General features: G+C 38.1%; 1 protein-coding gene across 3 annotated transcripts in view; it reads left to right on the top strand.

Annotated features, from left to right (window-relative positions):
• The window catches only part of BRE (brain and reproductive organ-expressed (TNFRSF1A modulator)), a 164,899-nt gene that overhangs the window by 139,421 nt on the left and 9,297 nt on the right, over positions 1 to 16,181 (top strand). For all 3 annotated transcript variants that reach the window (XM_015283708.4, NM_001008458.2, XM_046938812.1), the window contains exon 11: positions 3,092 to 3,245. In XM_015283708.4, coding sequence (XP_015139194.1) covers positions 3,092 to 3,245 — 154 coding nt within the window. The remainder of the gene's footprint in view (positions 1 to 3,091; positions 3,246 to 16,181) is intronic.

Here is a 16,181-nt window from a genome sequence, read left to right as displayed (position 1 = left end):
TTTACTGAAGTAGTGAGTTGTTTTTAACTGTGATGTGTTTTTCAGGGTGAAATCTAAAGGCCGTGTGAGATGTAATTCTGATCACTCTCACCTTTGCCATGTTACGTGTCACGTGGAGACGGACCTTATTTTGTATTAGTGCATAGATTTGGAGTCAGATTGTATATATGACCAAATTAAAAGAAACAATTTCATTATCAGCATGTGCCACCTCATAAAGATGTCATTGTGACTATGAGCAGAATTTGACCTTTCATCTTCAAAGCACCTTGCTAGTGTTGATTGTTAATGGTATTTGCTTATTTTTTATATATAGTAAAACAACACTAAATCCAAACATTTTGTACATTTACAACGCCAGTGGTCATGCATCCACTGTGCCGGAATTAAGCTCTTGTCTTTATTTCCTACTGCTGAGATAATAGCTGGCTACCTTGACATACGTGTAGTACTTTAAGACTCAAGGCTATTTCCTGTTTACTTGTCTTTTAGGTGTGGTTGCGTTCCAAAATTAGGGGTAGGGTTTTTTTTACTTTGTTTGGACTCAGCTCACACCTTGTATTAAAGAAATATTTGGGGTAGAAAAAATGGGTGTTTGGCACTTCTAGGTGAATAGCAGTCAAAGCAGTCAGATCAAAGGCAGATCAAATTGTTCAAAACTCTGCTTGCAGTCCACTTCAATACTGCTATTAGCATGAAGTGGGGTGCACAGTTTTAATTCTAATTTGATTATATGATCATAGAATCATAGAATCATTAGGGTTGGAAAAGTCCACTCTGATCATCTAGTCCAACCATCAACCCATTGTCCAAGTGTAGACCCATCATGTCAATCCATGTAACTGTTTAAAATGCGAATTCCTGGAATTTCTGAAAATTTCTACACAGCTTTTGGTTAATAAAAGAAGAAAATATTTTCTTCTGTATTTTGGTGATGCCTTTGTTGGATTTATACTTATTTATAAAAATGAAAGGCTTGTAACAAATGGAATTTTCTCTGTTATGGTAGCAGTGTCTCGATTATGCATTTAAACAGTGTTTCTAGTGCTAGATGCTTTCTCTGAAGTGCAAACCTTCTATTTTAACTATCAGGTACAAAAATGCTGCTGTTTGCACTCTTTAGATAGACAAAGGTTTTCAAAGGAAAGATAACAAAGTAAAAGAAGTTAAATGGAAGGACTAAATTATTCTTTGTGTGTGCTACTAAACACTGTTATTCCTTTCACACAGTGACAAAGCACAAGTGTACAGAGTGGTTTTCTTTTGAGTTGGTGCTTGAGAAGGAGAAGGTGCACTAGAGGAACAGGGTTGAAACAGTGAGAGCCGAAGGAGTATATTTGTCACGTTAAAGCAGAGAGCTTTGCCTCATATTCCTTTCAGTGGTGAAGTCCTTGAGATTCTGAGACATGCACTTCCCATCTGTGAGGGGAGGAGAGAGCTTGCTTACTGGTAGACAGCCTCAATATGCCAGTGTTTTTCAGGGATATTACTGGATAATCATGCTGCAGAGAGGAATTTGACAGAGTAATCTTGGAGTCTAACCTTTGTTACATCAGCGATCTGCCCTTAAATTAGCAGAACTCTGCCCATGTCATTACTGTTTAAGTATCTGCTGGAAGCTGCTGCGTGAGCTGAGTCACCGGGGCTTGGGGAGTTGTCACGTGTAGCTCAGGCACCGGGTCACAAACAGTGTGATCGTAAGTGATTTGTTTTATTTTGAGACTGCAGCTGGAATATCACAGCCAGTTTCGTGTACTTTGTTACTATGAACACATTTACTTGTAGAGCTTGGGGGGGTAACTTAGGGGAAAGGGAGTTGTGGTTTGGCTGATGGCGCGTCCAAATATTCAGACACGGTTAGAAAAAAATGAAGGAATTAGTAGGATGATAGAAAGGAACTTAAAAAGAAGGAGATCTTTCTTATGCCAGTCTCAGTCCATGAACAGTGATCCCAAAGGAAGCACTGGAATCTCTGTTCCATGAAGTATTTTGCAAGTAGAAAATGATGAATTACCGAGTGCACTGGAGGGGAGATCCTGTGCCGCCTGTGAGTGAGTTCAGGCCTGTTGTGTTCCTTTTTCTTTCTTACAATTCTTTTTGTAGTGATTCTGCCCCTTGTTTTGGTTCCTACTTCGGCTATTGCAGCCTTCTTAGTAGCTCGGGCTTCTTTCCTTCTCTTTAAGGACTACGAAGTGACAAATAGACAAAACAGAGAAACCAAGTTTGTTTGAAAGAATTACAATCTTACTAACGTATTTCACTCATTGCTGTGCCAAATTGGAAAAACGTCTGAAGATTTACATGGAACTGCTGCACAAATGGAGTATTTTTTCACCTTGGTGATGTCCAGAATTGCAGTTTGGAGGATAACAGAGTATAATCATAGCTGCTTTGTAAAGGAAATCTACACCTTTAAAAATGCACATTGACCTGTTAGTTTTTGTGTTAGATTAGAATTCTAATGTAAAGGAGTGTTGATAACTCACTTGAACTCCACATTTCTGAAGCCTTCTGAAATTAAATGTAGACCAAAAAAATCATAAGCGTAAATGCAGCAATGAAAAAGCTGACCTAAAAAATAGTTTCAGACCATGTTATTAAACTGTTGCAGACTATTTTATTGTTCTGCCAGAGGAAGAGGATCATGAGGCGGTGATAAGCAAAGGGAACTAAAAGGTTCTGATTTTTATTTTTAGTGAGATATTTTTCGTATTCATGACTTTGCAGTGTGTTTTTGGTTTTGTGGGGGTTTTTTTTGTCTAAGAGATGAGTGCAGATTGTGGTCTGTTTTAACTCGTGACTGAATGTTTCTACGTCCTTTATCAAATCATTTAACCACTTTAAGTCTCAGGCAGATAATTAACATAGAAATACACTGGCTAAGCAATTTTAAACTATATTTTATGAAAATGTATCAGTAAAACAATATGAGGGAATCATGATTTATAAGAAATACAGAAGTCTTTGTCAGTTTGTCCTTTTCTATCACCTTTGAATCAATAAAAAAGAACAATATAATCCGTGTAAAAAAAAAAAAAGAATTACTCAATGTATATATTTTAATGACCCTCTTTTTTATTTTTAATTCCAGTTGACCTACCCCTGTACTTTCCTCGAGACCAACCAACCCTAACCTTTCAGTCCGTCTACCACTTCACTAACAGTGGGCAGCTGTACTCCCAGGCCCAGAAGAATTACCCGTATAGTCCACGCTGGGATGGCAACGAAATGGCCAAGAGAGCAAAGTAAGTCAGGTTGCTGTTTTGCTACATGATCTTCTGGTGATGGAAATTTCACAGATGTAACTGTGTGTTTCCATCATTCTGCAAACTAAAGCTGTTTTTGTTCTACTGTAGTCTTAGTATTCCCTTATATGACTACAGACAGATACCTTATTAATCATGCTTGTAACACGAGTGCCAGAGGACTGATCAAAACAAGACTCTTCTGCTAGGCACTATAGAGACACAGAGTGGTGACAATCTCTGCTCCAGAGAGCTTCCAATCCAAATAGACAAGATAGCCCACAGCAGGAGTAATCTGCATGATAGCAGTCAGTCAAGGTAGTGCCTTGGTTTTGTGTGGGTGTGTGGGGGACCCTGGAGGGAAGCATGTGAGATGGAAAGAGGGAGGAAGAAAAACCTGAAAGATATGCTCTTACAAAAAGGCACAGAAGGAGGTAGAGCAAACCAGTAATCCGGCATAGTAGGCAGTCCTGCCAGAACTTGAGAAAGTTACCTGAAAGTCTAAAGACTTCTTTCTTTGTTTTTACTTCTAAAGAAACTGAAGAGATTTCACCTGGATGGAGCAATATCAGTATTGGCCTTACTGCTGAATATAGATTTTGCAAAATATAAAAATATAACAACAGCAACAAATTTAAGCGGGCTGATTCTCCGTTGTCAGCACAGAAGTCCTCAAAGTGTGCGAATAATAAGGCATATTGGAATTAATATTTTGACTGACAATCGGAAGATTAAATTAAATTAGCAAAGATGCATAAATAGGAGTCAAATGAAAATAGTTCAAGCTGAGTAAATCAAATGAATGGCATGGTCAGAGACTGATTGTAATTTGGAAATGATGGAAGCAAATAATAAATGACTGAAGCATTTGCAAATTTTGTAATAATTTTAATCGTATAGAGAACATCAAGTGACATTCGACTTTGGATTTTGATGCATGCAGTAGAAATTTTATAGTTTGATAGTAATTGGTTAGAATACCGTATTGTCTAGGAGAGCCATTTCTTGATCAAGAGTAATTTGTTTTAGTGGACTTGTTGTTTCTTTCTTCTTATTTCTTTTCCTAGCAGAACGTTATGTGTATTTTGTTTTTAAGGAAATGAAACAGTGACTGGAAGCATCAGTGTGGCGGCTTGTTTTTATATTGCAAAAATGCTTGATTGTATAGCCAAAAAAAATGCACTTATTTTGCATCTGGAAGCTTACAAGTATCTATGTTCTGTCTGCTAAGTGCATTCGTTTATGAGTGGGTGTGTACAAATGGACTTCTCTGCCCTGCACTTGAAATTTAGAAGTATTATAACAGTACTTTTAGAAGCACTAAATGTGCACACTTACTATCACACGTACGTTTTTTGAGGTTATTCGCTCTTACGTTTGAGCCTTTCCATTTGAGTTTTATACTGGCTACATAATATGAGAAAGATGATGAGAAGCGGGGGAAGAAAGCATGCTGCAGTGTCTGAAATAACCATCACTGAGCTGCAAAGAGACGGAGAAGCTGCTCTAGTTAGAAGCGCTTTGCTTGCAGGAGCAGCTAGTGAATCCTGAGCAAGTACCAGAAATAAAACTACAGCAGGAAACCTATGATGTTATAATGCGTGTTAGCATATTTTAAGAAATATTTTTAACCCAATTTAGTACTTATGTAAATATTGTCTAAAATATTTTCTAGGGCTTCTTAGAATAGATAAGTGTGTTTCATCACAAACAAAGATTTTTTCCTTCTGTTTTATTTTTGTCATAGCTACGTTACAGACCGAGTATATGGGAATATATGTAGGTGTATACGGGAAAGTGTTCTAATTAAACATATAGTTCAAACACCAACTCAATTCATCCCCAGCAAAAAAAGAAAAGAAGGATATGTGACGCAGCCTGCTTAAGCTCAACTGAAGTAAATTTAGCCCTGGATAAATCAAGGAAAACTTTTTTGTGCTTTTAAGTGCTGTCTGTTCATTAGGTTTTACTTAATATGTAGCCTTTCCCTCTTAGCTGAATGGTTACTCAAGTGCTTGACATCCTTTGAGACAAAATAACTCTGTTTATCTTTCTGGCCCTGCTGTTCTAAGGCCACAGGACCTTCCACTTGATGTTCCGGAGTCTGACCAAATCCTCCACCCTGATTCTCAGTCACTTGAGAAGTCATTTTACACCATTTTCCTCATTGCAGCCTAAGATGCTGTCAAGGACAGTTTTTGCTTGCTGTTGTACCAGCCATGTTCATTAGCTGTCCAGTCATGTTCTGAGGTGTGTACACCACGTTGCTTTGTAGGGTGCAGAAGCACCACCGATCTCCCGGAGACTTCCACATCCTCAGTTGGCAAACCCTGCCTCTGATTTCAGCAGCTGCAGGCAGCCTGCTTATTCATAGGCAGAGCTGTCAGAAGTTCATGCCAAAGGGACATTGATTCGGTGCCCAGCCTTCTCCCAGTTGTTTTTTTTTTTTTTTCCAACAGGTGAGCCTATCCAATTCCTTCTACTCAGGGGCTAAACTTGAAAGTCTTGGTATCCTTGCTTATCTTCATGGCCCCTGAGCAGATGTAGGCATCTCTTTTGAAGTTAGGACTTAACCCTTTGCTGTAGCCTTGAGACAATCAGTAGTAATTACAAGTAGGAACAAAATTATTACCCTAAAAATATACATATAGATGTAGACTGTATGCATTCTCAGACACATATCACCTAAATCTAAAAGGCAAATTCTCAAATCAGAATATCAGTTCAGCAGAATCTTTTTTTATTCTCATAGAATCATAGAAAAAGTGCTCATCTTCATTCAGACATAATTGGACCAATTTTTGCTTGTCTGATAAACTTCATGTAATCGAGTTTCTCTTTCTCTGTCTCTTAGGCAGTTTTTAAAATAACCTGGCTCCTTTGAGGCTCCTGGCTTAGATTTCTCACTGAGAGATAGTGTCTGATGATTGAAGCACACTATTGTCTCTGCCAAGGGATTGCCCTCTGGCTTGATTTAATTCTAAGAAACGAATCACGTCCTGGTTAAATAATGTGATTGCAAATGCCTCCTGATTTCTCATTTCTCAACTGAACACTAAAATTTAACCTGTACCTCCAGCTAGAAACAGCAAACCCAAAAATACTAAGATTCTCTTACAGGCTGTCAAAATACCATTTCCTCCCGGTTCCCACCTCAGGCTCTGCCTCTTATAGGTCATTTGTTTATATGGCTGTGGCCTCCTGCGTAAGCAGCTTCTCCAAAAGATTTTGTCCTAAAATACAATAGCAAGCCTAAGAAAATACAGTAAATTATGGAAAGTTAGCAGCCTTGTTTGTGGTGTACGTGTGAAGTAAAACATCTCTGTGCGGTTTCCATGGGAAAGCTCTCTTGTTTTTTGCTTAAATAGGCATTCAAGTGTACATAAATGGAGTCTTTAAAAAGCATGCAGACTTGAAGCCTGGGATTTTATGAAGGAATACTGTAAATAAAGCCTGTTTGTTTATACAAATTAAGTTCAGTTCTTAAGATGCTCTCTGGCCCAATTTCTGTCCGATCTAGTTCTGCTCTACAGACCTTGGTTACAGTTCAGGCAGAGCAAGTTAGGACTCAGTTTACTCTTTTATCCTACATAAATCCACCTACACATCATTAAAAATAGCATGAGGTCGAAAACAATAATGTGGTATCACAATAAGAAGTCATTCTCAGGGTTCAGGTTCTTTTTCTCAACTTGACTGACAGAACTGTTTTCTGAATGACATTATTGTCACTGGCCATTCATTGGTGTTCTCAGATTGTGGTGTTAAATCTACATATCACTCAATGCTCTGCAAGGGTAAAAGCTTGAAAGGGCTCAAGTACTCTCCAATGTATATTGGCTGTTGCTTTGCCATAAGGTCAAGTGCAATTTAAGTCTATATGCAGATGCATCTTGCACAAGCTTCTCATGCATCATCGGCGCTGCTGCAGCTCCAGTTCATGCTCAGCACTCAGCACCACCATGCTGTGATCACTGAGTGTCAAGCTGGGGCACTGGGCCGTAGCATTTTCATCCTCATCAGTAGCTTTTCCTTGAATATCATAACATGAGAAGATGTGTGTCATGTGAAGATGCTAGTAGCTATTTGGCCGACGTGTGTTTGCTCTAAGCATTAATGTTCCCTTGTATGGAGAGGAAGTATATCTTTTTAGTCTAATAAAAGATTATTTTAATGCAGGGGACAATTTAGGGGCCTAAGGGCCCATCCTCATGTAGTTGTTTCGACAAACTCAGTTGTAATGTGTCAAAGGTTTGCTGTTGCATTCAGTGTATTTTGAGTGCCCTAATGTCTTTTTTTAAGTGATATTCACTTGTTTTTTAACTCATCCATTTTTAATTGAGAATTCTTCCCCATTTTAGATGGAATAGCAATGGATACATCGTGTGTTCTGTTAAAGTAACAGGTTTTCTCTTTCCTTGAAAGTACTGTTTTCTACCTACAGTGCCTTGGATCTCACTGCATAAAGTTTACATGTAAACATTGCATCGTTTTTGTAATCTCTGCTTGATAGGTATAATTAAGGTAATAATAAATCATTTGTTATTATTCGTTTTGTATTTCAGTATTTTCCTTGCTTATTTGTAAACATAATGCGTTTTATTTGCATGTATTACATGATTGTTTCATGCACATTAAGGACCTTTAAAGAGTGGATTTCCAAAAATTAACTTGCTGGCATTCATGTATACTCTGCACAGGAAGTTCTTTCCTTGTCTTTGACTCTGTTGTACTTTACCTTAAACTTAAAATAAAGTTTAGGGAAAATTAAAAAAAAAGGAGGAAAAGGAAGCACAACGCATAGGGACCTATCTTTCACTATGCTTTTGTTTGTGTTTTCGTGTCTGAAACATGAGGATTCTCTTCAGAAAAGAGCAATGGCGTGTAAACTAAAAGGTTACAAGCTGAGCTGGGTCACTTGTTTAAATTTTTTTGTTCTCGATAGAGTCTTGCATCAAAGATGTACAAAAGTGATTTCCTTGCCTGAAATCCGGCAAGGCCGACATTTTGTTGCCTCAGGTGGACTCTTTCTCAGAATACAAAAGGGCCAATATGGTGTGACAGCTGTAGCAAGAAGAGATGCGTTGACCCAGCCATGTGAAGTTTACAGAGAAGTTAATTTGATTTTATAGACCATTAAATCAAAAGTCTTATTTTCTGTGGCAGTGTCAGCTGATCGGAATTCTAAATGAAAAGCATGAAGGCAAATAGAGAAGATTGTGTTATGTTATAATACTTAATGGATGCACTAGTCCTCATAACACATTCTGAGTTGATTTACCAGCAAACCTTAATAGTGATGTGATTTTGATTGCAAGATATAAAGGACAAATAATAATCAATAGAGCATTTAATTAGAATTTTTCCAGGATATTGTTTTATTTTTACATTTTCCTCTGCGTACGCTGCATTGTGCAGTGCATACACACGATAGTCACACTTATTGAGTCATATTTTTCATGTACTTTTCTTTAAATGTCTCCTTGGATAATTAAGTCTGACTCTTAAGATATGGTATGTTAGTTTCTGACAGGTGCCTGCCAGGGATCTTCAGTGCTGTCATGCATTATGTGGATTTCAGCCAAGACAGAAGGGCTTGGGTGTTTGTTTCTGGTCACTTCTCATTACAGCTTTGACTGTGGGAAAAGAAAAACAACTATTTGAAGATGAAGAGTATAGGTACTATAGGGAGTGCGTAGAAACAAAATATGTTAGACAACTAATTTTTCTGGTTTCATCTAAATGTTATGTATATGTTGTGGGTATAAACTGTACATACTTACGCTTTGATACATAGTAGGGATTTTGTTTGTTTTTGTTGTTTTTTGGGGGGTTTTTTGCAAAAATATGCAAAGATTCTCTTGCATATTGAGAAGAGAATCGCACAGAATAGATTGGAGGAGTTTGCTTGGAAAAAAGTGGAAAAAATCAGCAACTTGTTGGAAGACAAATTCTAGAATTTAATGTACGTGGTTTGTTAATAACCAGGGTTGAGTGCTGTTCTAGAAATACTATGATAAACCAACTGATTTACCTTCTTTAGAGAGCTTCCTTATATATTTATCAAAGCTGCTAAATCTGTGTTAGGAATCAGGAATTGTATTTAGGACCCGATACCAAAAATGCCCCCCTTTGATTTACAGAAAAGGATAGAAAGAAATACATTGTTCTGGAAGGATCTCAGGTTTAATAGCCCAGATAAATACCGTTACTTGATCAATTACAAAGTAAATAAGTAAGTAAAAATAATAGGGGAGCATTATTATCTTTTGAGTAATATTTGTATTTGTTCTGTTAAACACAAAGAACGTTCATACTAAGTCAAACTCAACATACAGTTAACCTACGACCATGTTTCTATCACTAGCCAGTAGAAGATGCTTGTGGAAGTGCATGGAAAAGTGTGTAGTGATATTTTCCTTGTATATTCTAGCATATTTAAGGATTTCTACATCCAGAGTTGGGATATTTCCTTTTCATAGCCCCACCTAATTTTTCTTCTGTTTGTCTAGAAGTTTTTTGAGCCCAAGTAAATTGTTAACATCACAAACTTCACAGAATCACAGGGGCTCTAAGGGACCTCAAGAGATCATGGAGTCCAACCCCCTGCTAAAGCAGGTACCCTACAATATGTCACAAAGGCAGGCATCCAGACAGGTCTTGAACATCTCTGTAAAAGGAGACTCCACAGCCTCTCTGGGCAACCTGTTCCAGTGCTCTGTCACCCTTCTCATAAAGAAGTTCTTCCACGGAACTTCCTATGTCCAAATTTGAAGCCACTACTCCTTTTCCTATTGTTGTGCAGCATCAAGAAGAGCCTGGCCTCACCCATTTGCCTCCCACCTCCCTGTAGATATTTATAAGCATTTATCAGATCCTCTCTCAGTCTTCTTTTCCCCAGGCTGAACAGACCCAGGTTACTCAGCCATTCCTCATATGGGAGATCCTCCAGGCCCTTTATCATCTTGGAGCAATTCAGTGGCAAGGGATTGCACAGATCAGCAAGATTTTCTGTGAAGAAACAGTTCTGTCAACTTTGCATTCCTGCCTCCTGGTAGGTCTGGTTGTTACTCCCTAACTCTTGTATCTAAAGAGGCAGCAAAAAAATTAATCCCTGATGATCTCCTCCATAAATCATGATCTTATGAGCCTTTTCATACCTCTCATTGTCGCAGTTTCTCTTACTCTGCTCACTCTTTCCTTCTACAGAAAGAAAACTGCCAATAGTTCTGATTACCCTCGTAATCCTTATACCTTTACTATTTGATGTATTCTTTCTGTGATAGGGGACTGCACGTTAATCACAGCATGTTCACCATGTATTTGTATGGTGACGTAGTGATATTGTCTGGCTTGCTATTTATTCTATTTGCTTTCCTTTATACTGAGCCTTATGCTGGTGTTTTAACACCGAGATCACCCTTATCTGCGCTTCAAAGCCCTCATTCTGTGTGTATGTAAAATTAAGAGCTTTTCCTTGCATATCTGCCTGTTGGTACTGACATTTTGCCTGATATTTTGCGGTCCAGTCTCCCATTACAGTATGAACCATCTGCAGCTTCTCATAACGGATTGTCATTTTTCTTCCTCTGACTGAATTGTTATCATTAGCAAACTTTGCCATCTTCTTTTGCTCATTTTTGCGGATCGTGTAGGAATATGTTGAACAACACAGGTCAAAACATCTACTTCTAGCACAGCTCTCAGATGGCTTCACCCTAATAGTACTCATCATTCATTCCTATCTTTTTTCTTACTTATCTTGACTTGCTATTTATCCACTCCTGGATCTTTTCTCCTGCTCTGGTAATTCAGTTTTTTACGAACTACAGAAAAACTTTTCCCAAATACCTGTTGGAAAGCCAGGCACTGTATGTCATCGGGATCTTTCTTGTCTGCATGTTTTTCATGCCTTTAGAAGATAAGAGATCTGTGAAGCACGAGTTAAACTCCTACCCAATTTATCATATTTATTCAACTCCACTAAGTCTGGGCTTTTTATAATTTCATAGTTTCTTAAAACAGTTCCTACCAATTTGTAAGGCAGAGACATGACATTTACTAGTCCACAGCTCCCCTTAACTCAGACCTTTTTTTAATTGACATCACACTTCTCTGGTACCAAGCTGTTTTAAGCAGGAGGTTATAAGTTATTTGAGCGTTTAACTTTCTCACACTTGAGTTTCTTCAGAACGCTTGGGTGTGAATATCATCTGTGCCTGCTGATTTGCGGGTGTGTGTTTTGTTGATTTGTTCTTTACCTTTTTGGCTGTCATTTCTGCGTGAGTCAAATCTTTCAGCATGTCCCTTATAAAGAACGATTCTGGTGTAGCAGTCGTTTTGAGCACCTTCGTGGTGAACTTGGATGCAAAAAATAGTTTCATTTATTCTTTGTGACTTCGTTTCTTCTGAGCATTCGTCTTATTTTTTGAATGGTTTTTGTACTACTTGGCAAGTTTTTATTTGGAGGGGGTCGGCTCGTTTGTCCTTCGCTCACATTCAATTTCAGTCTGCATTATTCTGCTTTTACACGTAAGTGTGAAGTATAGAGTTTGTTGCTGTTTTCCCCATTTGGAGAGATCTGTGACCTTTTGAGAACTGTATCTTGCTTCCAATAGGCAAGCACATATCTTACAAACAGAGAAGAGAAGAGAAATAGCTTCTTTAACATGTTTTTTATAATCACAGCTGTATGGCATCTCGCTTTCCTTCTGACTGAGTTGTCTTAATGAATATCCAAGGAAGGTTCTTTTATGTTTTGGTATGTTGCCTTCAGCCCCCTTTGATAAGCGATCTGGCAAAGCAGAGAGGATGGCATGATGAAATCACTGCTTTCACCTGCTAGCAAACTTTGTTCTTGGGGATGCTTGTTGTCAGGCTCATTACAGATTAATCTGTGCTGTAACCCTTCATTTTTGCCTCTGAAGTACAAGTAAGGGATTCAGTAATTTCTTAAGGTTATATTATTATTTCTGTGATCTCCTCTCTTCTTGAATCTACATTTGTCGTCCTGCCTTGCAAGCCTCACTCCTGAGCATGGTGTTGCCCAGACTTTTCTGCTCTCTACTACTTCTTACATTGTTCCTGCTTTTCCCCCTCATTTCATCTCATTCTTCACCTGCCCTTTTACTTAGAAGAGGTTCTTAGTTCCATCTGTCCTTCAAATCTACTAAATAATTTAGTAAAAAATAGTTCTGCAGCAGTATAGTTCAGTATGCACTTGCATAACCTATATGGGAGGAAATAGGAAGAGTCTTAAGTAAACGGTATCTCTTTAAGAAGTTAACCTTTACCTGGAGTGGAAAAATAAGGCTGTGGCACTTCAGCAAACAGGAAAAATAGAGCAAGCTGTCACACAGTGACTGGAAATTTCTCATGAAGTAGTACTGTGTTTCAAAAGACTATATGAAGATTGATTTTTTCCGTGATGTCCTTGGAATATCATTCTCATGATCCACAGGCAAGGAAATGGGGTGGCCGTGCTGTGACAGAAAGATTCCAATGCCTCCCGTCTCTGCAGCTACTTGGTATCCTGAGCACTGAGTTAGCCCTGGGGGAAGTTCAGAAAGCAGAAGCACAGTCGCTATGATCTAAGACCACAAGCCTTCATCTGACTGAAGCAAGTCTATTTATGTACATTGTGGAGAAGGTGAAGGAAGTGAAGTGTTTATCTCTTGAACCGTCGAGCAGAAGGCATTGATAAAACTATTTTAGAGTTTCTTTTTGCTGTGTCTACTTTGGGACACTTAGAGCTGCTGTGTCTGCGGGATATTTCTGTGCAGTGTGCTTGTGTAAATTCCCACGTATCTATATCAGAAACCTTCAAGAGAATAAAACTCGAAGTCTTGATTTCCATATGATTCAAAACAGCCTGCATGTTTAGATACTGAAATCAGCTGATTGTCTCCAGTAGCTTTAATTTTCTTCTCTAATTGTCAGTAAAGGTCCAGGCCTTTGAGAACGTTGATATTCTTGGAACCAAAGTTACCTTTTGCAAAGTGGTGGCCCTACTTACGCTGTTTCTCTACATTAAATATTAATTGCCAACCAACATAATGATCTGCAGTCCTGGCTCCACAGCAGTTCCCTCTAATTCCCTTCCTTTACATATTTGCCTTCAGTCAGGTTGTTATATTTATGGTTGTTTTGTTATTTGAGCAGATTGTCAAGATTTGTTTTGCTTTATCCTGTTAGGCACCGAAGTTGTCTTATTTCTTTTAGCGGAGCTACAATGAATTCTTGACTTTATTTATAAAATCAATATCATAATCTTTTGGAACAGAGATACAAATGGAATGTAGGACCAAATTAGCATTTATTTCTTTATTTCTTTTTGCTTCCTAAGAAGTAGAGCCACCTGTTATTTCTGTAATCAGCAAACCATTAAAAAATATGTCTAAATATAACTATTTCCTGCACCTTTCTATGTGACTTGAATTAAAATGACAGTAACTCCAACAAGAAGTACTGAAGGAGAAAGGTATTGTTAGTAAAACACAGAAAACAGCTTTCTGGAGTGAAGCTTAATGTTTAAATGCCAGATACACACTTAGTTTCACTAGTTCTACTACATCCATTTCCTGTTATGTTTTCGGTTGCACACGTTTTGTTTTCAATTTTGCAGACAATTTTCTGTCATGTAGTATTGCAGCCCACACTGAAGGCAGCAGTATTTCTTAAAAACCCGTGTTCTGACAGAATTTATTGCTCAGCCCCCTGTGGACCTCCAGCTCTATTGGTTCCCGATTACTGTCCTGTCCATCAGTCTAAATGCAGTCGGTGTTTTTGTGTAGATTGGCAGGTAGAAGTGGTCACAGATGTTTAGTCAAGTCTTTGTAGGGAAATTACTGCGAGCAAAAGCAGAAAGAAGAGAAAAAGCACAAGAAGAGGAAGAGAGATTATTTGATGATTTTTTTTTTTGGCACCCAGGAAAAAATTGCTAGCGGCATAATGGCATTGTGCACTGAATCTTTGTGAGTTTAGCCAATTACAGTAGCAGTAATTTAAGAGCTATTGTTTTGCTGTTGTATAAACACTTGAGATGTTTGCTTGGCATCGCCGATTTTGGAGATGCATAAAGTGAAGAACTGCAGGCATTGTTTCACACAAAAGCAAAACCTTTGCTATAGATAAAGCTTCCAAGTAAGGAAATTCTAAACCACAACCTGAAGAACACAGCTTCGAGAAGCTTAGTTCAGGAGCATGAAGATAGGCCTTGTATCGTTACGTACGTTTGAAGTGATAAAGAAGTCCTGGAAGGTATCTTTATTGTTCTACAATTGTGCTTGGAAAAGTGATTATTTTCATATTCAAATGATGATTTAGAATTTGGGTTGCCTTCTGGATGTGTGGTGCATGCCACAGGCCTGGCTTTTGTTATTTACTGAGCATTTGCCACATGGAGTGCGTCCATTTAGTGGGTCTGCCTCTTAGAGCATGGTTCAAACTACATAACCAAAAAGTATTGTGCTTGGAAGTATTTTCCACTTAAATTGTTTTAGCATCTTGGATCTGCTGAGTGAGATCATTTGTTCAAACAACAATTTTCTTCTAATAACTGTCATGAAGTATCTAGCACAGAATTAATCATCTGTTACTCTATTGTCGGAAGAAAGCAAGGAGACTGGGTTATGCTGATCTGTTCTGAGTGCTTATGTGTCTTTACCCTTGTGAGGAATGCTGTGTAAATGCCCGTGAATAGAGACAACATAACATGGCTCGCCCAATTAAAATGAGTTTTTAATGCATCATATGCAGTAATATAAAATAGCAGAGATGCTTCAATGCCTCACATCTGAGTTTAAAAGGAAAAAAATCTCTGATAATATGAGGCCTACTAGAAGATTGGTCTTGCAGAAGATTTCAGTGCTGTTTTTCAGTCATTGTTAAATGAAAGCCATAGAGATGCAGAAGGAGGAGTATAACCACTCATGTAAAGGTAAGGATGTAATGAGCACTCATATGAAATATGACCTAAATTCCACTAGAGGAATTAGAGTAGCAATTTATTAATTTAAGTTCCTTTTGTTAATTAGTACTAAAGGTGTTGAATTAGATAGCTGCTGACAAATGGAATTTAAAAAGAGTGCATTTAAAAGAGAGGGAAAAAAAAGTATGAGCAACTTTGACTGTTTTCTGTTATAAACAGAACACCAAATTGTGCCATTCGGAGAGTTGTGGTAAATATATTCTACATGGGAGATTAATTATTAGAGCCTCCATGAAACAAACCAGCTGGCTGTGCCTGTGTAGTCATGGGAGGACAAATCCTGTTGTCTGGCACCCAGAAGGGATTGTTGTAGGTGTTCAGTATTTTCAAAACAAGTTTTCATTGTGTAAGAACAAGTTGCAACAGGAATATAAGAATACAAAGGCACGCTACATATGTATTTATACTCCATGCAAACACTTTGTACTTCAAAAAGTGAATAATTGGGTGACGTTGATAAAGCCTGGAGAAGTTCTTTTATAATTCTAATACGGCTATGCTGTTGAAATAATTTATATAATAAGATTTTATTGCAAAGTGTCAGCATAATAATACTAGTCTGGGAGGAATAGGTCAAAGACATCATTGAGCCTCAGGCTGTCCCTTACTCTGACCTACGCCCATCTTAGTTCCTGTTTTCACCTAATTCAGTTGGAAGAGGGTACAGTGATGCTGTTCTAACTAATTTATGGAGATCACTTGTCTTTGGACGGGATTTATTTTCTGTCAGGTTTCTGTGGCTTTGAAGAAACTTGTAGATGTCTTGCAGCAGTTCCTCTACAGTGCAGGAGGAAAGAAATATGAGATGCAAAATTATGCAAATCATGAAGTTGCATCTCCTCTAAAAGAAATGGGCAGTAGCTGAGGTAATTGCCTGGGAGTCTAAGCTATCTAAGTATCTAATACAGCTGAAAGGGGTATAATTTAGTCCTCTCCTCAGTCCCAGG

Source organism: Gallus gallus, chromosome 3 (genome assembly GCF_016699485.2).
Source record: "Gallus gallus isolate bGalGal1 chromosome 3, bGalGal1.mat.broiler.GRCg7b, whole genome shotgun sequence".
NCBI lineage: Eukaryota > Metazoa > Chordata > Aves > Galliformes > Phasianidae > Gallus > Gallus gallus.
The sequence above is the reverse complement of the archived record's forward strand: the minus strand, read 5'-3'. Positions and strand labels throughout refer to the sequence as shown.